General features: G+C 51.1%; 1 protein-coding gene across 1 annotated transcript; it reads left to right on the top strand.

Annotated features, from left to right (window-relative positions):
• The first annotated feature begins 633 nt into the window (after nt 1-633).
• Nucleotides 634-22,759, top strand: ESPL1 (extra spindle pole bodies like 1, separase). The gene is made up of 31 exons (XM_061126970.1): nt 634-730; nt 1,125-1,217; nt 1,393-2,436; nt 2,717-2,821; nt 2,981-3,101; nt 5,461-5,597; nt 6,614-6,807; nt 7,088-7,327; nt 7,545-7,689; nt 8,001-8,139; nt 8,340-8,479; nt 9,725-9,859; nt 11,024-11,143; nt 11,636-11,807; nt 12,177-12,305; nt 12,436-12,592; nt 13,182-13,291; nt 14,353-15,350; nt 15,799-16,126; nt 16,323-16,484; nt 16,852-17,065; nt 17,167-17,357; nt 17,926-18,053; nt 18,177-18,299; nt 20,421-20,576; nt 20,689-20,859; nt 20,984-21,088; nt 21,263-21,378; nt 21,686-21,769; nt 21,943-22,107; nt 22,394-22,759. Exons 1-31 carry the CDS (start codon nt 716-718, stop codon nt 22,593-22,595), a joined length of 6,339 nt encoding a protein of 2,112 aa, XP_060982953.1. The 5' UTR covers nt 634-715; the 3' UTR covers nt 22,596-22,759.
• Nucleotides 22,760-23,194: the final 435 nt, after the last annotated feature.

The following is a 23,194-nucleotide window of genomic DNA, read 5'->3' as shown; positions in this document are numbered from 1 at the left end:
CAAGCCATTAAAACCTGTGAAATATTCCACAGAATGAATTTTCCCAGTTCTTCACTCACAGCCCCTACCCTACCCATCTACCCTCCACCCCCATCAAGAAAATTCTGTCTTTCTCAAACAATCCAACTGATGGAGGGAGCAAGGCTGGAAGGCAGAGAGAGCTGGAACTCGCTACGGTACTTGCGTCAGCACCCCTCGGAAAACTACGGTTTTAAAGAATTCCTTGAAAGGTTACGCCCTTTTTTTTTTTTTTTTTTTTTTTTGCTAGTAACCCAAATTGAGAGTTTCCAAGTAAGTTCTTCTTGTTGTCTACTTTACTTCTCTTCTCTGGAAATTTAAACTCTTTCCGAGCTCTGACGATAAAGGGGAGGTGACAAAGGCAGAGGCTGGCCTTCACGACTGCAGATAAGCCGCAGGAAACTGAAGAGGTCAGCCCCAACTGGAAAAGGTGGGGAAATCCGCGCCCCCAAGAGGTCGTAACGTCCAGAGCAGCGGGATCCCTTCCGCAGGCATCACGTGACGACGGGTAAACTACACGCGGCGGGTAAACTACAACTCCCAGAACGCCTCGCGACCTACCGGCGTTACGCAACTCTTGCTGATTGGTCGCTGGGGGATATTTGAAAGGAGGGGCTGGCGCGGAAAAGGAAGGTTACATTTTGGATTCTTGCGGAGTACTCAGTCTGGTGGCTAAGTCCTGGCCCTGGAAAGAAGAATGATCTCTAGGACGGTAAGGCCTGGAGGTACTCGTGAACGGGTGTATGCGCCGAGGTGAATGCAGCCCCAGTGCTGACTTGAGGGATAGGCCGGGCGGCTCTACTAAGGAAAGTCGGGAGTCCTCGGAGCATCCTGGTGGGCGCCGGAGAACTCGATGGAGGCCTCTGCTGTGGGGCGTTGATTGGTAGGAAGGGTAGTGAGGCCGGGGATAGGCTGGGAGGAAGGCATAGCAGAAGCGTCGGTTTATAATGGGAGCCCGGCGTCCTGGCATGGGCTTTTTTTCCGACAGGATTTCTGAGGGCTTTCTTTGCCCTCCATCTTCCGCACCTTCAAGCCGTTCTCCCGCCCTTCATTTAGCTCCTTTACAGATCTTCTCTGCCTTCCCTAATCCGTCTCCTTTCCCCCAGCCCTCCGGCACCATGAGGAGCTTCAAAGGAGTCAACTTTGGGACCCTGCTAAGCAGTCCAAAGGAGACTGAAGAGCTGCTGCCTGACTTGAAGGTGGGTGCGCTGTTTTACTGTGGACACACCTGGCTTACCAAGCTAAGCTGTTTTGTTTTTTAACTTATTTGAAGAGACAGATGAGTAGGAAATCCTCTCTTGGACAGTCCTGTTTCTATTTCTTTTCCTCATCTCTTTCTTCTTCGTTAGCCTCATTCACATCTTCCTCTCCTAGGAGTTCCTGACCAAGCTTCCCAGCTGCCGGTCTGATTCCGAGAGGAGACAAGCTTGTGATGCCATCCTGAGGGCTTGCAACCAGCAGCTGACTGTCAAGCTGGCTTGCCCTAAGCACTTGGGAAGCCTGTTGGAGCTAGCGGAGCTGGCTTGCGGTGGCTACTTGATGTCTACACCCCAGCGCCCACCCCTCTACCTGGAACGAATTCTCTTCATCTTTCTGCGGAATGTTGCTGCACAGGGAGACCCAGAAGCCACTCTCCGACTCGCTCAGCCCCTCCATGCCTGCTTGGTGCAATGTCCTCGCCAAGCTGCTCCTCAGGACTATGAGGCTGTGGCTCGGGGCAGCTTTTCTCTGCTTTGGAAGGGGGCAGAAGGCCTGATGGAGCGGAGAGCTGCGTTCTCAGCTCGGTTAAAGGCCTTGAGCTTTCTAGTACTCTTGGAGGATGAAAGTATCCCTTGTGAGATTCCCCACTTTGCTTCTCCAACAGCCTGTCGAGTGGTAGCTGCCCATCAGCTATTTGAAGCCAGTGGGCATGGTCTGAATGAAGCAGATGCTGATTTCCTAGATGACCTGCTCTCCAGGCATGTGATCACAGCTTTGGTGGGTGAAGGAGCCTCTCCTGGTCCTCTTTCCCCCCAGAGGGCCCTCTGTCTCTTGGAGCTCACCCTGGAACACTGTCGTCGCCTCTGCTGGAACCACCACCACACCAGGGCCACAAGTACAGTGGAGAAGGCCCACGATTACCTAAGGAACACCAGTCTGGCCCCCAGCCTCCAGCTATGCCAGCTGGCAGTTGAACAGTTGCTGGCTGGGGAAGGAGGACCCCAGGCAGTGGCCAAGCTTCTGATCAAGGCATCAGCTGTCCTGAAGAACAGCTTGGAGGCACCATCACCCCCACTGCGGGCATTGTGTGACAGCTGCCAGTTCTTCCTCTCAGTCCTGGAGCGAGGCACCAAGGGGCAGTATGGACTTGATGCCATTCTGAGCCTCTTTGCTTTTCTTGGCAGCTACTGTTCCCTCATCCAGCAGCTGCAGGATGGTGTGAGTTCAGGACCCAGAGGTCGGGTGGGAATGTGGTTCTGTGGCCTCTCTATCGGGCTAGGGTCTTTGGTAAGATCTGGAGACCCTGGGTTCTGCCTTGGTAAGCTGCTCTCTGGACCGTGCCTGGCCAGCCAGCAAGCAGCCTAGTATATGCTGGCAGGGGTCCATTCTGATGTCCTTCTTCCTACTCCCCAGGCTGTGTCAGTTCTCCAGGGCTCTGGGCCAGGCTTCAGCTTGGAGCTCCCTGCCCCTCAAACCAACCTTTCCCTTCCTTCCTCAGGTCTGTGGGGACTCCTCCAAGCAGCTGCAGGCTTTGGTTCAGATACACTTTCAGGGACTTCACCTCTACACTGCGGTGGTTTATGACTTTGCCCAAGGCTGTCAGGTACCATCTGGAATCAAAAAACCTGGACAGGTCCTAGGATCTGGGGTTGCTTGACTGTCCTTGGTAGAGCTTTGAAGTTGCTTTGGGCATGGAGTGGGGTGGACATCATCTTGGACCTCTTATGTCTCCTGTCTCCTCTCACCTTTCTTGTCCCTTCAGGAAGCTAATTTGGCTGACTTGGCCCGGCTAGCAGACAGTTGCAGATCTACTGTTATCTGGATGCTGGAGGCCTTACAGGGCCTGTCTGGCCGAGAGCTGACTGACTACCTGGGGATGACTGGTTAGTACCATGGGTGTCAGATGCAGGGTTCTTGGGAGAGTCATCACTTGTTAAGCAAGCTAGTAGCACTTGCTGGATAGTTCTGACCTCTTTGGGATTCCCTGTGGTTTTTGGAGGCAGTGAAAAAATGTTTATAATATCCATTACTCTGTATTTAATATCAGTAGAGAAGTGATGAGACTAATTTGCCAGAACAGATGTGAATTTTTTTTCTCATTGACTTTGAAATCTGACTTGGCATGTGTTTCATGAACATTTGAAAGTGAAAGTTAGTCGCACAGTCATGTCCGACTCTTTGCAGTTCCACGGACTGCAGCCTGTCCGGCTCCTCTGTCCATGGAATTCTCCAGGCAAGACTACTGGAGTAGGTTGCCATTTCCTTCTCCAGGGGATCTTCTTGACCTGGGGATAGAACCCAGGTTTCCTGCAATGCAAGCAGATTCTTTACCAACTGAGCCACTAGGGAAGCCCATGTAGAATGGTCATAACTTACATTTTTTAAAACTAGGCAAAACATTCACATGATTCAAAATTCAAATTGCACAAAAGGGAAGACAGTGAAAAGTCCCTCTGTTCTTCCTAATCCTAGTAACCCAATCCCACTTTGCAGATGCAGCTAATATGGTCAATTTCTTATGCATCCTGCTAGAGATACACTATGTATATGTACTATATGTGTATATACTATGTAATATGTATATATTAGCCAACAGGCATATATATTTCCCCACCTTTTTTTTTTTCTTCCCACCCTTTTTAATTGAAATAAACATAGGGAAAAATACTAAAGTCATAAGCAAACAGTCTGATGAACTTCTGCAAAGGGAACATACTTTGTAATCAGCATTTAGGTCAACTCAAAGAGTATGATTTAAACCCCCTGAAGAGCCCTCTGTTCCTCCTTCTGGTCCACTCACCCCAACAGTAACCACTAACAACCTAACAGCATCGGTTAGTTTTGCCTGTTTTTTGTATTTCATAATAAATTTCCCCCTTAATTTACAAAAAGCATGGTCCTTTAGTTTAAATTATGTAAACCCAAAGAGTTCAGTCACTAGAAGGTTTTGGAAATTTTTCATATTCGTATTTTCAGGTTGAACCTAGCCACAGAAGTGAAAAAATAAAAGGAGTGACAAAAATTAACCGTATGAAGATTCTTCCCACAGAATATTGAAGACCTACTTTATTTTCTTCCAGCCATCTATGTTGATAGCCAGGAAGCTGCCTAAACTCGAATTTAGGAAGAGTGTATTCATTCAGTGAATATTTATTGAGTACCTACTGTGTGCTGCTAAGCACTGTTTTGAGTTCTTAGGTATGTCAGTAAACAAAGAGCTCTGCTGTCATGGAGCCACATTCTGGTTGGGGGAGAAAGATCATAAAGAGTAGAATAACTGAAGTACAACTTGTTAGAAAATGATCAGAAATATGGAGAGAAACAAAAGTGGAACAGGAGAAGAAAGGGAATTAGGAGCTCAGAGTAGATGAGGGGGCAAGTTACCATTCATTTAAATAGGTGGTCAGGGTTGGTCTCATGAAGAGGGTGACGTGAGAACAACCTGGAGTGTGGGAGGGAGTTGGCCAAGTAGGCACCTGGGAAAGTACATCCCTGGCAGTGGAAGCAGCCAGTGCCAGGGGCCTATGGCAGGAGGGAGGTGGTGTGTGTTCAAGGACTAGCAGGGAGGCTAGTGAGGCTTCAGTGGACTGAGGGAAGAAGAGGGAGGTGAGGGACAGGCCAGAGTGTGCCCCTCAAAATGCTGACCTTTGGAGCAAGGTAAAGACAGATCAGTGTGTGAGGAGGGATGGGCCCTGTATGGGAATGAGGACTTGGCTCGTAAAACAAGGGCAGAGGTGGGACTTCCCCGGTCGTCCAGTGGTAAAGAATTCGCCTCGCAATGCTGGTGATCTGGGTTCAATCCCTGGTCAGAGAACTAGGATCCCAGAGTAACTAGATCTGTACACCGCAGATCAACTAGATCTGCGCACTACAACTAGTGAGCCCTCAAACCACAGCTACAGAGTCTGTGCACCGCAACTAAAGATCCCACATGATGCAGTGAAGAGCCCACAGCTGGCAACTAAGACCTGACACAGCCAAATAAATAAGTATTTCTTTTAAAAAAAAAAGGTACAGAGGGGCTGGGTGATGTGAAGTTGCCTTCCAGAAGGGAGGGCAAAGGCTGACTTGGAACCCGGAAGGGGAGACCGGCCCTGTTCTCACTCCCTAGCAGTGGGCGTTGCTGTCTAATCTGGGGGCTGCTGAGCTGACCACACAGGTTGAACATCTCTCTACCGCCCCTCCAACAGCAGAGGGCATGGAGCCATTCCTGCGGTCCTCTGTCCTCTCTTTCCCCTGCAGCCTCTTACACCAGTAACCTGGCCTACAGCTTCTACAGTCACAAGCTCTATGCCGAAGCCTGTGCCATCTCCGAGTCCCTCTGTCAGCACCTGGGCTCAGCGAAGCCGGGCACCTATGCTGAGATGCCACCTGAGAAGGTACGCGGGTAGGAGGGAGGTGATGTTGAGAGGGAGGAGGGGACTCGAGTGGCATGCAAGGGCCTGGCCAGGACGGTGGGGTAGAGAGTCAGGAGCTGCGTGTTGGCACTGGTATCTGGGGTGGTGTTTCCCAGACCTCACCTGTACTGTTATTTACTTTTTTTGATTGACTCACTTTTTATATTTAGCCTTATCCCCAGCTAGTGCTTTTCATCCTAGCTAGACGTTAGAATTGGGTAAGCTGAAAAAAAAAAATTCTGAAGCCTGTCCCAAGCTAATTTCCTCAGACTCTCTGGCATTGGAGCCCAGACATCTGGATTTTTTTTTTTTTTAAGTTCCTTAAGGGGTTCCTTTGGGCAACCAGAGTGAGAACCACTATCATAAAACAAGAATATACCCATGAAATGATGGGCTGGCTGGATTGGCAGGCGAGACAGGTCATAGAGGGCCTTGGGTTTCATCTGATGAGCCTCTCAAAGATTGATGTGGAGGCCTTGGGTTTCTCAAGGCCACAACCCAAGATGTGGCATCTTGGGTTTCTCAGCATTGCTGTAGTGAATGATTGAAGGGCCAGGACAATCCTGGGCACCCAGGTGGCTCCGGCAGATCAGGCAGAAAAGGGCAAGCGTCTGGACTGAGGCAGCTTCCTGGGGGATGGACAGAAGTGGGGGGGTGCAAGAAGTCAAGGACTAACTGGAGAGTGACTGGCTGTGAGAGGGGGAAGAAGAGGTCAGGATGGTCTCGCCTTTCCAACTCAGGAGAAGGTGGCAATTTGCTGAGAGCAGGGGGAGAGTCAGGAGGAGGAACAGGTTTTCAGGGGTGTGGGCGATGGATATGTGGGTGGGATGGGTCGACGCCTCAAGTTGAGAGCACCCAGGATATTTAGTACTTAGGTGTCTCCTGCCGTGGGGTGAGTCTGGGGGCAGGACGACCGTGGGCATGCACGCACATACTCTCCCACGGTACGTACTCCTTGTACCCATCTTCAGTTGGGTCTGTTTTCTTCCTCTGGCCAGTTGCACAGGTGCTTCCGGCTACACATAGAGAGTTTAAAGAAACTGGGTAAACAGGCCCAGGGCTGCAAGATGGTGACTTTGTGGCTGGCAGCCCTGCAGCCCTGTGGCCCCGAACACATGACTGAGCCAGTCACCTTCTGGGTTCGGGTCAAGATGGATGCTGCCAGAGCTGGAGACAAGGAGCTACAGCTGAAGTGAGTTGGTGGGGAAGGGGACGACCCAGTCTCCTGGCCACGACTGCTTTGGCACTCAAGGTCACGCTCATTCTCATATCTGAGAAAGGCACTGTCCCCTCCCATTCACTGTGATTGATTGAGTACTGAGTATGTGCAGGCCCGGGGCTGGATTCTGGGGGGACAGCAGTGACAGGCGATGTTCTTGCTTTCACCCCTGGAAAGTGAGCTCAGCAAACCAAGGCGGGGACTCCTTGGCGTGGGGCCAGGTCTCCTGGGTGCTAAGCCTGCCCTCTCTCAGGACGCTGCGAGACAGCCTGAGTGGCTGGGACCCGGACACCCTGGCCCGCTTGCTCAGGGAGGAGCTGCAGGCCTACAAGGCCATGCGGGCCAACACGGGGCAGGAGCGGTTCAACGTCATCTGTGACCTGCTGGAGCTGAGCCCCGAGGAGACACCAGCTGGGGCCTGGGCCCGAGCCACCCACCTGGTGGAACTGGCTCAGGTGCTCTGCTATCACAACTTTGCCCGGCAGACTGACTGGTGAGGAGGAAGGGCAGGGGAGGCCACTCCTGCTTCTGGCCCTGGGTCCTCCCTTTTCGGAGTTTGTTTCCCTCTCCACGTCCCTGAGCGCCCCCTGTAGTTTGTGGTCGTGGGGACTCTTGAAGGGTGAGGCCAGCTTGCTGCAGAAGGCCCTTCCCAGGACACTGCGGCCAGATCTCATGGCTAAGCCTGGCTTAAATGCATCTTCTCTTGACAGCACTGCCCTTGATGCCATCCGGGAAGCTCTGCAGCTTCTGGAATCTGTGAAACCTGAGGCCCAGGATAAGGATCGGCTTTTGGATGATAAAGCCCAGGCCCTGCTGTGGCTCTACATCTGTACCCTGGAGGCCAAAATGCAGGAGGTGAGTGCGGTTGCTCTGGGCTGAGCAGGACTGGGTACAGGGATTATTTTCCCTGGACCCCAGCAAGCCAGCTGTTGTTCAGTCATTAAGTCGTGTCTGACTCTTTGTGACCCCACCAGGCTTCTCTGTCCATGAGATTTCCCAGGCAAGAATACTGGGAATTGCCAGTTTCTTCTCCGGGGGATCTTCATCTTCCCAACCCAGGGATTAACCCCCTTCTGAATCACAGGTGGATTCTTTACCACTGAGCCACCTAGGAAGCCCAATAAGCTAGTACCAACCCTGCTTTTCACCCTGATCGTCTCATCCAGGGTATCGAGCGGGATCGGAGAGCCCAGGCCCCTTGTAACCTGGAGGAGTTTGAAGTCAATGACCTGAATTATGAAGATAAACTCCAGGAAGATCGATTCCTATACAGTAACATTGCCTTCAACCTGGCTGCGGATGCTGGTGAGGGCCATGAACATAGTGAGGTCGGATGTGGCCTCCTCGATGGCCTCCTAAGAAAAGGATGGGTCCCCTAGCTGTGGGAGAGGCTCCCTGTGGGTGGGAGGTGGGCACAAGGCAGAAGCTGTTATGGGAAAGATGACCACATTTCCCCAGATGGTCCACACTGAGAGAATGGCTGGTCCCTTTCTTCTGATTTACAGCACAGTCCAAATGCCTGGACCAAGCCCTGGCCCTGTGGAAGGAGGTGCTTACTAAGGGCCAGGTCCCCGCTGTACGGTGTCTCCAGCAAACAGCAGCCTCCCTGCAGATCCTAGCGGCCCTCTATCAGCTGGTGGCAAAGGTAATGGGACAGTGTGTTGACACAGACCGGAGACTCAGCTCCTTCACCTTCTTTGGCCTGTGTCCCGGCTGGGAAGTCATGTCACCCAGTGTACACTCTATCACCAACCTCCCCAAGTCTAAACCCAAGGCCTTAGGCAAGTTGCTTAACCTTCCAAGACCTTGTTTCCTTATTTCTAAATGGAGAGTAACAGGACTTCCCTGGTGGTCCAGTGGCTAAGATTCCACTCTTCCATTGCAGGGGAATGTGGGTTGGATCTCTGGTCATGGAATTAACATCCTACATGTAACATGGTGCAGCCAAAAAAATAAATAAAAATAAGATAAAATGAGGGTAATAATAATATTAACTCAGCCTTGTTAGCATTCAATAAGATAATGCATGGAAGATGGTATGTGTAAATGGAATACTCAAATGATAGCTGTAATTATTAGTAATTATCAGATAATTTTTAAAAATATTTATTTTTATTTATTTATTTGGCTGCCCAAGACTTTAGCTGTGGCATATGAACTCTTAGTTGTGGCACGTGGACATAGTTCCCTGACCAGGGATCAAACACAGGCTCCCTGCATTGGGAACACAGAATCTTAGCCACTAGACCATCAGGGAAGTCCTAATTATCAGAAGATTTGAGACGTGTATACTCAGGAAAAAATACACAAACACCTGTAGACACAATTTTACATTTTTATATGCAGTGCTGGGAGGTGTCAAGGACTTCCTGAAGTTCTTCTCTGGACCCCACATTAGTAACCTATGAAAAAACAAAAAGGATCTTTGTACTATGGGTATTAGGCTACTTTCCTAGTGGGAGGAGCCTGGGGAGGCTGCCTGAACCCTAGATTCGAATCTTACCTCTGCCACATATCAGTTATGTGGGCTTAGACAAGCAGCTTAATCCTACATAAGTTTCAGTTTCCTCATCTGTAAAATTAGGGTTAGAATTGTTATGAAGATAAAGTGAGCTGGTACGGTGGCTGGCACATAGTAAGTGCTCAGTAAATCCTGGCTATTGCTGATGGCTGGCATGCAGGCTTTAGAATAGAAGCGAGGGGGCAGGATGGCTTGCACACACCCCCGGCTGCCCTCCTCTCTGGCTCCTTAGGGATGGCCAATGGTTACTCTGTCTGGGTGGCCGCATTCCAGCCAGGCCCTCAGATTAGACCACAGGTCTGGAGAGGAGGGGGTGAGAACGAAGGCTTGAGTACAAGCTGGGTAAACGCGTTGCTCCCGGCCTACCAGCCCCTGCAGGCTCTGGAGGTCCTCCTGCTTGTCCAGATCGTCTCACAGAGAGTGAAGGACCATGCGAAGGCAGCCGGCTCTTCCTGCCAAGTCACCCAGCTCCTCCTGACCCTCGGTTGTCCCAGCTATGCCCAGGTACAAGTGCCAGCCACCCCAGCTTGTGGACCTGGCTTTGGGGACTGGCTTCTCTTCTCTGAGAAGATGAGACACCAAAGGGGCAGCTTCTCTGCCTTATGCACCACATTTGGCTGAAGGATCGTAAAGGGTGGTTGGGAGGCTGCTGTGGGAAGAGGAGGCATCTCCCTCCATCTCCCAATTGTTCACTGTCTTACATAGCCCAGTAAGACAGAACGGCAGTAGGCCGTTTACTAATCCTGTATTTCCCAATGGTTTCTGGTGTTCCAGCTTGTTCACTGAGGGCTGTTACAATGTGTCCTAACCAGTCTCTTGGCCTCCAGTTCCTCCCTTTTCTACTCCATGTTCTAGCATGATGGTTTCAGGCACAGATCTGATCTTACTACCTCTTTCCTGCTTAAAGGATTTTGTGGACTTTTCCATTACCTGAGGGATATGGCCCAGATCCTTTACTCTGAATTGCACGCCTTCTGTACACTGGTTCACTCTTTTTCTGGCCACTCGCTACCATGAACCCCATCTGTACCACTATATTCCTTGTATGGGCCTTACTGCCTTTGCCTATGTTAATCCCTCCACCCTAAATGCACCCTCATCCCCATTTTTTTTTTTTTTAATTGGGGTATAGTTGCTTTTCTCCCATTTTTTTCCTTTTTTTTGTTCAGCAAACATGTACTTTCTTTTCAAGGCCTAGCTAAACGGCCTCCTCCTTCGTAAAGCATGTTAAATGTCCTCTTCCTCACGGGCAAAATCAGCCACTTTTCCTGTGTCCCCACACCACTGATGGCATTGTATCGTGATGAGATAGGTATGCCCCGCCTCACTGCACTGCAAGCTGTTGGATGGAAGGGCCTGCTTACTGCTTTTCCAGCTTTCTCTCTCTAGCTTAGTGGTTAACTGAAAGGTACTAAATGAGCATTTTAGTAAGAGAATAATTCCTACCTGTGTGTGTGTGTTAGTTGCTCAGTCGTGTCCAACTCTTTGCAACCCCATAGGCTGTCGCTCACCAGGCTTCTCTGTCCATGGATTATAATGTTTGAGATAATTTAATATGTAACTAGATGTATTCGACATTTTGCTTGCGAATACTTTAATCCACTTCAGTTTGAACAGTCTGGCTGCCTCGTCACCGGCGTGCTCACAGAAACCCCGATGCTTCCTCAGGTGCACCTGGAAGAGGCAGAGTCGAGCCTGAAGCTTCTGGATCGCACCACAGACACATACCTGCTCCTCTCCCTGACCTGTGACCTCCTGCGAAGTCGACTCTACTGTGCCTGCCAGAAGGTGCTTCTCACTTTCTTGATCTCCGAAGGTCCTGAGATTTGGAAGGATTTTAGGATTCTCCAGATATCTGTCTGGCTCCTGAGGTTTCTCTGGAGTTGGGGAGAACATTCTTGGCCCTGAGAAGCAGAGCCATCTCCTCACCTTACCTTCTCCCAAGGATCATTCACCAGTGCTTCTCTAGGAGCCATTCCACCATTTTCCTCCTTTTCTAGCTCTCTCGGGGACAAGGGGCAAAGTCTGTCCGGTGACTAGAAATTGGGATGACACTGTCAACCCTCAACCAGTTGAGGGATCTGAAAGGCTGGGATTTCTCACACATGAGCTGTGTGACTGGGTATCTTGTTTCCTTTGTGACTCTAGTTTGCTCTCCAGCTTTTAACATCTGAAAAGTAGGGGGTTGGGCCTCATGATCTCTAGGGGCATCCCAAGCTCTGAATTGCTGATCCGACCTCACTCACTGCTCTCCTCTGCAACCCTACCCTCTATCCCTAGGTGGCTGAGGGCGCTGCTCTGCTGCTGTCTGTGCTTCAGGACCCTGCCCTCCAGAGGGCATCCAAGGCCTGGTACTTGCTGCGCGTCCAGGCCCTGCAGCTGGTGGCGGTCTACCTGAGCCTCTCGTCAGACAGCCTGTTGGCCCCGCTGTGGGAGCAGCTGTATGCCCAAGGTGAAAGAAGCGGGTGGCTGGGCCTCCTTGCTGGGTGTGCGTGGTTTGTCCGCTGTCCCCTCTGCTGTCCAACTGCATGGACGAGCCTGCCTAGAAGCTGTCCAGAATAGGCTTGGGATAGCACATGAGTTTCAGTTCACTTGCTGACTCTAATTGATTGCTCAGTGACTGCCCTGAACTGACAAGGATTCTGAGACTGGTCTTAGAGGGAAGGAGTTCTGTGACTGATTATTTCTGTCTGCCTTAAGCACAGAAGGAGAGGGTGAGAGCCTGCTTTGCATTTGCTGTCTTAGTATTTGAAGGTGGTGGAAACTCTGGCCACATCACCTCCCTTCTTGTCCCTCCCACCTTCCCCCCACGCTTGCCCAGGCTGGCAGACACCTGAGATAGCACTCATCGACTCCCATAAGCTTCTCCGAAGTATCATTCTCCTGCTCATGGGCAGCGATGTGCTCTCAGTTCAGAAAACAGCTGTGGACACGCCATTTCTGGACTATGGTAAGCCTGAGGAGGGGAGCCAGTGTGGGACTGAGCAGACTAGTTGGTAGGGCTGGTGGTTTTGTCTCCAGAAGATTCAGACTGTGGATCCTGGTTCCACATGATGATGATCTCGTCTCCTTTGCTGCAGGTGAAAATCTGGTACAAAAATGGCAGGTTCTTTCTGAGGTGCTGAGCTGCTCGGAGAAGCTGGTCTCCCGCCTGGGCCGCCTTGGTAGTGTGAGCGAAGCCAAAGCCTTTTGCTTGGAGGCCCTGAAACTTACAACAAAGCTGCAGATACCACGCCAGTGAGTACAGGGCCCCAGAACCTGGTGATTCCCAAACCTGAGTGCCTACGACCTTGACCGTGGGTTCCCAAACTGGTACAACAGATTAACATGTTATGTTTGGAGGGCTTGGTGGAAGAATGCATTCCATGGCAAATAAGTGGGAAATGCTGAATTAATCAAGATTAGATGTTTTTATTTCCTATTGTGATTGTCATTGAGTTGCTAAGTCATGTCGACTCTTTTGCGACCCTGTGGACTGTAGCTCCCCAGGCTCCTCTGTCAGTGGGGTCTCCTATAGGACTTATCATATCCTCCAGTATGCTAATACACTTTATAAATCTCCAAAAGGGAGGTCCAGTATACAGTGATTCCCTAAATCTCTTCAGTGAGGAATTCGATTTGGGAAATCCTGTCTTTAGGCACCAGGATGGGCTGGTTTGAGCACAGAGGGTTTCCCCAGGGAGTGCCTAAAGTCAGCTTTAGGAAGTAAAGGCTTTCTGGAGGCTGGAAAAGACTATGATGGCTCCACCCGGGAAAGGGCGGAAAGAGACCCTCCAGGGAAACAAGGAATTCCACTGATGGATCTGTCATCACCTCTCCCAACCAGGTGCGCCCTCTTCCTGGTGCTGAAGGGGGAGCTGGAGCTGGCACGCAACGACATGGACCTCTGTCAGTCGGACCTACATCAAGTTCTGTTCTTGCTCGAGTCTTGCACAGGTGAGCAGCCAGGCCCCTGCGCCCATGGGTGGTGGTGAGGGTGACGTACACACTAACACAGCTTTACATGTCAAGGTTTGGTTCCCTTCTAAATCATGGACTGACTTCTGGTCCTAGGGCAAAGCTCCCTTCACTTCAGTCAGACCATTGGTGTCCTCACTCCTTCAGATGGCCTGTCCAGGACTAACCCTACCTGCTTCTTAGTTTGCAGCGCTAATATATTTTAATTTAAATAAAATTGAATATTCAGTGCCTTGGGTACTCACCACACTTCCCATGTTCAACAGCCACGTGTGTGGTTACTGTATCGGGCAGCGCAAGTGTAGCATCCTCAGAAGGGCTTAGGGCTAATAATAAAATACTGTACTTGTGGTGCTTTTTTTTCTTATCAACTACTTTTATCAGTAGTATTTCATTGGGCCCATACAAAACCCTGGGAAGTCAAATGGGAATGTCGAGTTTTTCCATTTATAAATTCAGAAAAGTTGAGAAATTCAGTGTTTTGGGCCAGGATCATGGGGCTAGTCAGGGGCAGGAGCCAGGATTAAGACTTGGGCTTCTGGATGCCGGCCTGCCAGCCTGAACCATCCAGCCTTGTGAGCTGCAGATATGGGGGCTCTGTGGGTTGTGGTGATCCATTGCTAGAAGGGAAGAAGCAGTTAGGATTTCATCAAAAACCAGTAAGCTATGGGACTTCTCTGGTGGTCCAGTGGCTAAGACTCCACTCTCCCAATGCAAAGGGCCCAGATTCCATCCCTGGTCAGGGGAACTAGAGCCTACCTGCCACAGCTAAGAGTTCACACGCCACAACTAAAAGATGCCACATGCCGCAAATAAGATCCCGCCGTGACTAAGACCTGGCACAGATGAACAAATAAGTAAATATTTAAAAAAACAGTAAGCTGTGCCAATATCTAGTGTGCTAGTACAGTAATATATATGAGCCATTAGTAAGTATTAAAATAATGCAGATGAGGGCATCAGCCACTGGGGTAGCTCAGGACACACTGGAGTCATTTCTCCTAGTTTTGTAATGCTTATTCGTTCCACTCTCTGCTCAGAGTTTCTCGGACCAGCGCAGCACCCAGACTCTGTGAAGAAGGTCCACCTGCAGAAGGGGAAGCAGCAGGCCCAGGTGCCCCATCCTCCAGAGCTCCCAGAGGAAGAGCTCATTCTAAAAGGCCCTGCCCTGGAGCTGGTGGCCACCGTGGCCAAGGATCCTGGCCCTGTAGCACCTTCTGCTAACTCCTCCCCGATCCTGAAAACCAAGCCCCAGCCCACCCCCAGCTTCCTCACCCACTTGCCCACCTGTGATTGCTCGCTCTGTGCCAACCCTGTCCTCTCAGTGGTCTGTCTGCGCTGGGCATTGGTCACGGCAGGGGTGAGACTGGCCATGGGCCATGAGGCCCAGGGGCTGGATCTGCTGCAGGTGGTGCTGAAGCGTTGCCCTGCAGCCAGTGGTCGCCTCGCCCAAGCTCTGCAGGCTTCCCTGAATCACACAGCGCCTCCCTCCCCTGTCCCAGGCCTCTTTGATGAGATCTTGGCTCAGGCATATACACAGCTGGCACTGGAGGGGCTGAGCCAGCCATCAAACAAGAGCCTGGGAAAGGTCCTGGAGTCAGGGTTGAAGTTTGTGGTGGCGCGGATACCCCACCTGGAGCCCTGGCGAGCCAGCCTGCTCTTGGTCCGGGCCCTTGCAAAGCTGACCGGCCTCAGCTGCTGCACTGCCCAACTTTTTGCAAGCTCCTGGGGCTGGCAGCCACCAGCAATAAAGAACCCCACAGGCTCAGAACCCTCTAAGCCTCAGAACCAAAAACAGTCGGGACAGTCCAGACGAGGACGCCAGCAAGTGGGCTCTGCTACCCTGCCCCTCTCACATACCTCTCTGAAAGGTCTGGAAGGTGGAGGACCACCCTGTACACCTAAGCCCCCAGGCCGGGTCAGGCAGGCCGGCCCTGGGGTACCCTTCACCGTATTTGAGGAAGTCTTCCTTACAAAGACCAAGCCTGAGGTTCCCAAGGCCCCCAGGGTACAACGGAGGGTCCAGACACGCCTCAAGGTGAGGTGGGACTGTAGCTAGGTGGTACTGGTATTGGGTGAGGGTGGTCTTGGAGAAGAGTTCTGCAGGGCAGGTGTTTCTATGGAATAGCTTCCCAGGGCTGGGTGGGAGCTGTAGCTCTCCTGTTACCTATCACAGGACCCCTTATATCTTCCATAAGGAGACCTAGTTCAAAACCTCATTTGTTTCAGACAGAAGGGCCTTTTCTTAGTTCTAGTCTGTTCCTTTCCCTTTTCATCCTTCCTCTGGATCTTCTGTTCCTTCTCCCTCTTCCTCCCTCTGCACCGGAGTTACTGCCCCTGATTGAGTATGGCTGATTATGCAGGAGGTTAATTCTTAATTCTTTCTCAAGGGCCTCGGTGATGGCACCTCCACAGCGCCACCTCCTGGCAGACCATGTCTTGTCACTGAAGGCCCCCTGGCCCTTTTCCCTTTCCCACCATTCTAGGTGAACTTCAGTGACGACAGTGACTTGGAAGACCCTGTCTCAGTTGAGGCACAGCTTGCAGAGGGGTCCAAGAGACAGGGCACTGCTTCCCGGGGCCGGGGCCGGGCCAGGAAGGGCCCGAGTGTGAAGACTAACTCAGTGGCCACATCAGGCAATGCACCTGGCCTCAGTGGCAGAAGCCGGAGGGTCAGGAAGGTGGCATCAGGACATTGTGAGCAGCTGGGCCCCGAGATGATGAGGACCATCCCTGAGGAGGAACTGACTGACAACCAGATGGAAATGAGCTTTGAGATCCTCCGGGGCTCTGATGGGGAAGACTCAGCCTCAGGTGTGAGGGCAAGGGTGGGAGGTAGAGGTGCATTTTTTTCGAGGTTGCCCTGGGGTCAAGACACAAGAGATAACTGGGGCTAAAGATGGAACAGAAAGAAACTTTTTTTGCTGGCTCTGGGACTGGACCCTAGAAGGGAGAGCAAGGGGATGGCAGGAAGAGGGAACTCTGTAGAAAAGTTGTGTCGTCTGCCTAGGTGGGAAGACACCAGGTCCAGGGCCTGATTCAGCCGTAGGAGAATGTGAGGTGTTGAGACGGGATGCCAGCAAAGAGGAGCAGCTCATCCCCGGCCCAGACAAGGAGAGAGACATGGATCTGGGTCCCCGGCACAGACTCCCTTCGGCCCCCATAGCCATCGGTAAGTATGTTGACCACCGAGGTCTGGTCACTTGATCCCAGTACCTTTCCATTCTGTCCTTGGTTCTGGTTTTGGATCCCCATCTGGATCCAGTAGCCTTGAACATGGGTCTGAATCCCAGCACACTCTCTACTAGCTGAGTGCTAGTCACCCCGCCTCTCTGAGCTTCAATTTACGTAACTGTCAAATGGAACTGGGGGAGGATGGAGAGAGTGGCTGTGTGGAAATTGCACAGCACCGCGCTTGGCGCACTGCCCTTCAGAAATGGTAGCTGCTGTTTTCCACATGGGAGGGGAGATGGGCACTGGTTCTTGGAAAGATTTTCTCAGGAAGTCAGGGATTCATCTATGTCTTGTCCTTCCTTTAGGTCTGTCTACCCTGGATTCCATCTGTGACTCACTGAGCAGTGCTTTCCGTGGCGTCAGTCACTGCCCTCCTACTGGGCTCTACACCCACCTCTGCCGCCTCCTGGCCTTGTGTCTGGGCCACCGGGATCCCTATGCTACCGCCTGCCTTGTCACCGACTCTGTCTCCATCACCTGTCGCCACCAGCTGCTCACCCACCTCCACAGGCAGCTCAGGTGAGTGCCCCCCATCCCTCAGGCTTGTGCTGGAACAGACTAGAGGGGAGGCTCCAGACTTTGAAGGAGGGAGAACTCACCTCCACTTGTGTTGCCTACAGCAAGGCCCAGAAGCGCCGAGGATCGCTGGACATAGCAGACCAGTTGCAGGGGCTGCACCTCCAGGAAAGGCCTGGAGACATCCCTCTGGCACAAATCCAGCGCCTCTTTTCCTTCAGGCCTTTGGGATCTGGCCACTTCCCCCAGCCTGAGAAGGACAGTTTCCTGGAGCGTCTTGCTCTGATTCCCAGTGGTATGTTGGCAGGCATCATTGGCTCTGCTGTTCTTTTATGCATCTTCTTCTTAGGAAAGAGTTGGGTGAAGGATCTTTAGGTATTAGTTAGTTCACACACAGATTTATGATCCTTATAGTAGAAGGGCGTACTTTGCCACTGATTAGTCATTTTGTTCCTCTCACCAAATAGACATAACCTTAAATCTAGAAGTCTTTTTTTTTTTTTTTTAATCTCAAATTTGAGTTACTTGCAAATTGAGCTACCTGAAAACTCCTGTCTGGAGTTTTCCTATGCTAACACGAAACATGTTCACTGCTGATTTGAGTGCCTCACTGTGAGTGGGAAGTGGGGAAGGGAGCAGGTCAGAGGAGGCAATTTTGTTAGTTTCTGTAGGGACACAAAGAAACACAAAACATGGTCTATCTACAGGGACTTGTTAGAGCAAGGGAGAACACTTTGAACTCCAGCGATCAGGGAGGACTTCTAGGGGTTGTCTTGAGTGACGGACAGGGACTGAGTGCAGAAGACAGTGGAAGGAATTCCAAGTAACAGCTGAAGTAACTCGGGACATGTCCTGTGTGCCAGGGGTGACCGTGTGTGTGTTGGCCCTGGCCACCCTCCAGCCTGGAACCGTGGGCAACACCCTCCTGCTGACCCGGCTGGAAAAAGACAAACCCCCAGTCACTGTACAGATCCCCACTTCCCAGAGCAAGGTAGGTTTCCTCGGGTCAGGGAGCAGAGTTGGGCTGGGGCAGGCTTCTGGTCTACCTGTGCCTGGGGGATGGAGATGGTGGTCACATGGACAAGCAGAACTTATACAACCCCATCTCCCAAAGCTTTCTGTGAGTTCGGCCTTGAAAGAGTTTGACGCCATCCAGAAGGAACAGAAAGAGAACAGCAGCTGTACTGATAAGCGAGAATGGTGGACAGGTCGGCTAGAACTGGATCATAGGATGGAGGTGTGTGTTCCCCGTGTGGGATGGGGTTGGGCCTGCCCTCGAATATCTCCTCTCTCAGGGGTCCATCCTAGGTCTGTGCTAAACTACTTCAAGTCCTTTCTGGAGGTGTTGCTGTTTTTCAGTCGTGTCAGACTCTGCGACCCCATGGACTGTGGCACGCCAGACTCTTCTGTCCTCTACTGTCTCCTGCAGTTTGTTCAAATTCATGTTCATTGAGTCAGTGATGCTATCTAACCATCTCATTCTGTGTCACCCGCTTCTCCTTTTGTTCTTCAGCCTTTCCCAGCATCAGGGTCTTTTCCAATGAATTGGCTGTTCACATCAGGTGATCAAAGTATTAGAGTGTCAACTTGAGTATCAGTCCTTCCAATGAATATTCAGGGTTGATTTCCTTTAGGATTGACTGGTTTGATCTCCTTGCAGTCCAAAGGACTCGCAAGAGTCTTCTCCAGAACCACAATTCGAAAGCATCAATTCTTCTCACTCAGCCTTCTTTATGGTCCAACTCTCACATCCATACATGACTACTGGAAAAAGCTTAGCTTTGACTGTATGGACCTTTGTCAGCAAAGTGGTATCTCTGCTTTTTAATACGCAGTCTAGGTTTCTCATAGCTTTCCTTCCAAGGAGCAAGCGTCTTTTAATTTCATAGCTGCTGTCACCGTCTGCAGTGATTTCAGAGCCCAAGAAAAGAATCTGTCATTTTTTCCACTTTTCCCCCTTCTGTTTGCCTTGAAATGATGAGACCAGATGCCATGATCTTAGTTGTTTTCATGTTGAGTCTGAGGCCAGCTTTTTTAGTTTCTTCTTACACCCTCATCAAGAGGTTCTTTAGTTCCTCTTCTATTTCTGCCATTAGAGTGGTATCATCTGCATTTCTCAGGTTGTTCATATTTCTCCCAGCAATCTTGATCCCAGTTTTTGCTTCATCCAGCCTGGCATTTCGCATGATGTACTCTGCACATAAGTTAAATAAGCAGAGTGACAGTATACAGCCTTGTCATACTCCTTTCCCAATTTTGAACCAGTCCGTTTTTCCATGTCCAGTTCTAACTGTTGTTTCTGGAAGTGTAGGCCTAAATAAAAATTGGGTTACTTGGGAATCACTTTAAACAAGAGCGCAAGGGGTAGTGATTCAATCCCTGGTCTGGAAACTAAGACCACTTCCACATACATGTGGTGTGGCCAAAAAAACAAACAAACAATAAAACAAAAACCAAATAAACAAGAGCCCGAGACTTAAAGGGGTTATAGCAATGAAATGTTTAAAGATAAGTACAAAATAGGAATTTAAGGCCACCTGGAGAAAGAAATGGCAACCCACTCCAGTATTCTTGCCTGGAAAAGTCAATGGACAGAAGAGCCTGACGGGCTGCAGTCCATGGGATTACATGACTGAGCATGTGTGCACGAGGGTGGAGGGAGATGGGTTGGTAGCAATAAAGTGGTAGAAATAAAAAAAAAAACGAAAAAGAATTTAAGGCCAAATATCAGCCTCCCAGGGCTTCCCAGGTAGCTCAGCTGGTGAAGAATCTGCCTGCAATGCAGGAGACCCCGGTTCGATTCCTGGGTCAGGAAGACCCCCTGGAGAAGGGATAGGCCACCCACTCCTATATTCTTGGCCTTCCCTGGTGGTGGCTAAGACAGTAAAGAATCCGCCTGCAGTGCAGGAGACCTGGGTCCGATCCCTGGTTTGGGAAGATTCCCCAGAGGAGGGCATGGCAACCCACTCCAGTATTCTTGCCTGGAGAATCCCCATAGACAGAGGAGCCTGGCAGGCTGCAGACCATGGGGTCTCAAAGAGTTGGACAAATCTGAGCAACTAAACACAGCAGCACATCAGGCTCCCAGCCATAATTTTCATTTCATTTCCTGGCTTAGCTTTTGCCCACCTGTTTGTATTTATCCAAATGTAGTGATTTATTAAAAATCTTATCTTATCAATACTCCCTTAGAGTCTCAGCAAATGAAAAATGTTCCTCTCTTGCCTTTTATGTTGGTCATAAGATAAATAAGACACATCCACTCATTGGAAGACCCCATTTCCTTGTCTCCAAAATGGTGCCTGTGGGGAAAGAAACTTGGCTTCCTCTCTCACTGATGGTTCTGTTCTGCATCCAGGTTCTCACCACTTCCCTAGAGAAGTACGTGCTGGGCTGCTGGCGGGGGCTGTTGCTGCCATCCAGTGAGGACCCTGGCCTTGTCCAGGAGGCCTCCCATCTACAAGAGTCACTACAGGAATGTGGCTGGAAATATCCCGACCCCACTCTGCTGAGAGTGAGTTGAGAGAAATCAGGGAAGAGGATGAAGCTAGCCTTACCTCTTTCCCACCTGCCACTGCAGGTGGAGAGGGGAGCTCTTGTACTCACTGACCACTGGTCCCCTGCAGATCATGCTCAGCGGTGCCAGTACCCTCACCCCGCAGGACGTGCAGGCCCTGGCTTATGGGCTGTGCCCAGCCCGGCCAGCCCGAGCCCAAGAGCTTCTGGGTGAGGCAGTAGGGCGTCTCCAAGGTCAGATGGCAACAAGCAGTAGGCATCTCGTGTTAGTGCTGGACAAGGTAAAGAGCCAGGGGCCACGTGGGTAACATCTGTGGGCAGTGGGCACCTCCTCTCAACCATGCCCCTTCTGCCTCCTGCATTCCCCTGCCTCAGGACAGTAACGTCTGAGTGCTTTTTGCCCAGGACCTACAGAAGCTGCCGTGGGAGAGCATGCCCAGCCTCCGGGCCCTGCCTGTCACTCGGCTGCCCTCCTTCCGATTCTTGCTCAGCTACTCCATCATCAAAGAGGTGTGGGGTTCAGGGAATGGAAGGTGGGGGTGATGGGTAATTGGACAAGAAAAGGCAGAGAGACGTGGCAAGAGAGGAAGGCGGTCTTAAGAATGGAAAGGGACTTGGGTTGGTTGGAGCTTCGGTGCTCTGACCAAACTGGGATGCTGATCACCACCGGTGTCTCTCCATCAGTCCGGGGCCTCATCAGTGCTGAGCCAAGGAGTGGACCCTCGCAGTACCTTCTACGTCCTGAACCCTCACAATAACCTGTCAAACACAGAGGAGCAATTCCGAGCCCATTTTAGCAGGTCAGGGGGAGAAGAGTAAGAAGGGTGGTGGGAAAAAAAAACAACAAAAGAAGGGTGGTGGGGAAGGGTAGACACAACACAGGGGTAAATGTCCTTTCCTCTAGAATCAAATGTTGCAGCCCACCTTCTTCCTAATGTCCCTTCTGCCCTTTTGGCCACATGACCCATCTTACTCTGGCTGCACCACACAGCGTGCGGGATCTTAGCTCCCCGACAAGGGATCGATCCCCTGCCCCCCTGCACTGGGAGTGCAGTCTTAACCACTGTACCTCCAGCCAAGTCCCTTCTCACTGTCTTTTCCCTGCAGTGAAGCTGGCTGGAAAGGGGTGGTTGGGGAGGTGCCGAGCCCGGAACAGGTGCAGGCGGCCCTGACGGAGCGTGACTTGTACATGTGAGTGCTCAGGGCAGGGTGGTGGGGAGAGGGACAGTCCCAGAGGGTGGCTATCATCATGGTCTGCTCTGGGGCTTCGGAGCCCCTGGCTGACTCTGGACAACTCTGGAGGCAGCGCAGAGGCCTGGCCTGGCCCTGCAAGGTCAGTTCCATCACATCTCCTTCTGCCTCAGCTATGCAGGGCATGGCGCCGGCGCCCGCTTCCTGGACGGGCAGGCTGTCCTGCGGCTGAGCTGCCGGGCAGTGGCCCTGCTGTTCGGCTGCAGCAGCGCGGCCCTGGCTGTGCACGGAAACCTGGAAGGGGCTGGCATCGTGCTCAAGTATATCATGGCTGGCTGGTGAGTCTCGAGGGGCAAAGTCTATTCAAAGTCCCCACCCCAAGTGCTTTCCCAGGTCTGAAACCTAAATCCTTGCTCTTTTGTGCCCCATTTTCCTCCCATCCTAGTTCCCTGGCATGCCTGGGCCTTTATCCCTTTGTCATCGTCTATCCTCCTCCTGGAACTATGGGCCAAGGGACTTTCTCATTGGTTTAATCCCTCTCAACTCATTCACCACCACCAATCATGCTGCCCTCGGTTCTGTTTTTGAGCCCTTACTTTGTATTTCTTCCTTCTCTTTTCCCAGCCCCCTGTTCTTAGGTAACCTCTGGGATGTGACCGATCGTGACATTGACCGCTACACAGAGGCTCTGTTGCAGGGCTGGCTTAGAGCAGGTTCAGGAGCCCCCCTTCTGTACTATGTCAGCCAGGCCCGCCAGGCTCCCCGACTCAAGTACCTTATTGGGGCTGCACCTGTAGCCTATGGCTTGCCTGTCTCCCTGCGGTGACCCCTTGGAGCTCTCCTGTTGCTGATAGAAGCTATGTGACTATTCTACCTCCAAACTTAGGTTTGGCCCTGAAGATAAATATTTTAAGTGATTTTCCCCAGTGTTTTACATGAAAGATTTCCTTTTTGGTTTAATTTTAATATAATAAAGATACATTAAAATCCTGTTTTGTGTAGTTTCTCTGAGAACATTTGAAGATAAGACTGTTGCCCACTTCCCACTATGTGGTACTATAGATAAGAATAACTTGCAAGAGCAAGTCTGAGAACATTGGGAAGAAAGGCAAGCCACAGGAAAAAGATGGAACTGGCTTGGCCTCAGCAGACAAAGCTAAAGGAGAGCTGGGCATCAAAATGATCTAAGTGGGGACAAACGCCCAAGGAAAGGTAGAGATAGATCCATTGAGAATGTCTTGGCCTGGTACACTCATATCTATCTTGACTTCCTGCCTCTGGTATCCTGGGAATGACATTAGCTTTACTGGCTTAGTTGCCCTGCCCTCTCCTAAGTGGATATTGTCCTTCCCCCACATTCAGCTATTATAATTGTCAGTGCCATGCACTTTAGCAGCAGGTTCTGGGGAGTTTTTGTAGCTCAGA

This window comes from Dama dama, chromosome 3, assembly GCF_033118175.1.
Source record: "Dama dama isolate Ldn47 chromosome 3, ASM3311817v1, whole genome shotgun sequence".
NCBI classification, from domain to species: domain Eukaryota; kingdom Metazoa; phylum Chordata; class Mammalia; order Artiodactyla; family Cervidae; genus Dama; species Dama dama.
The sequence above is the reverse complement of the archived record's forward strand: the minus strand, read 5'-3'. Positions and strand labels throughout refer to the sequence as shown.

Bases quoted from the DNA above. Each gene is read 5' to 3' on its own strand.
- ESPL1 (XM_061126970.1), top strand. The intron at 17,066-17,166 runs GTGAGTGCCCCC...TGTTGCCTACAG, and splicing joins CACCTCCACAGGCAGCTCAG to CAAGGCCCAGAAGCGCCGAG. The intron at 21,379-21,685 runs GTCAGGGGGAGA...TTTTCCCTGCAG, and splicing joins TTCCGAGCCCATTTTAGCAG to TGAAGCTGGCTGGAAAGGGG.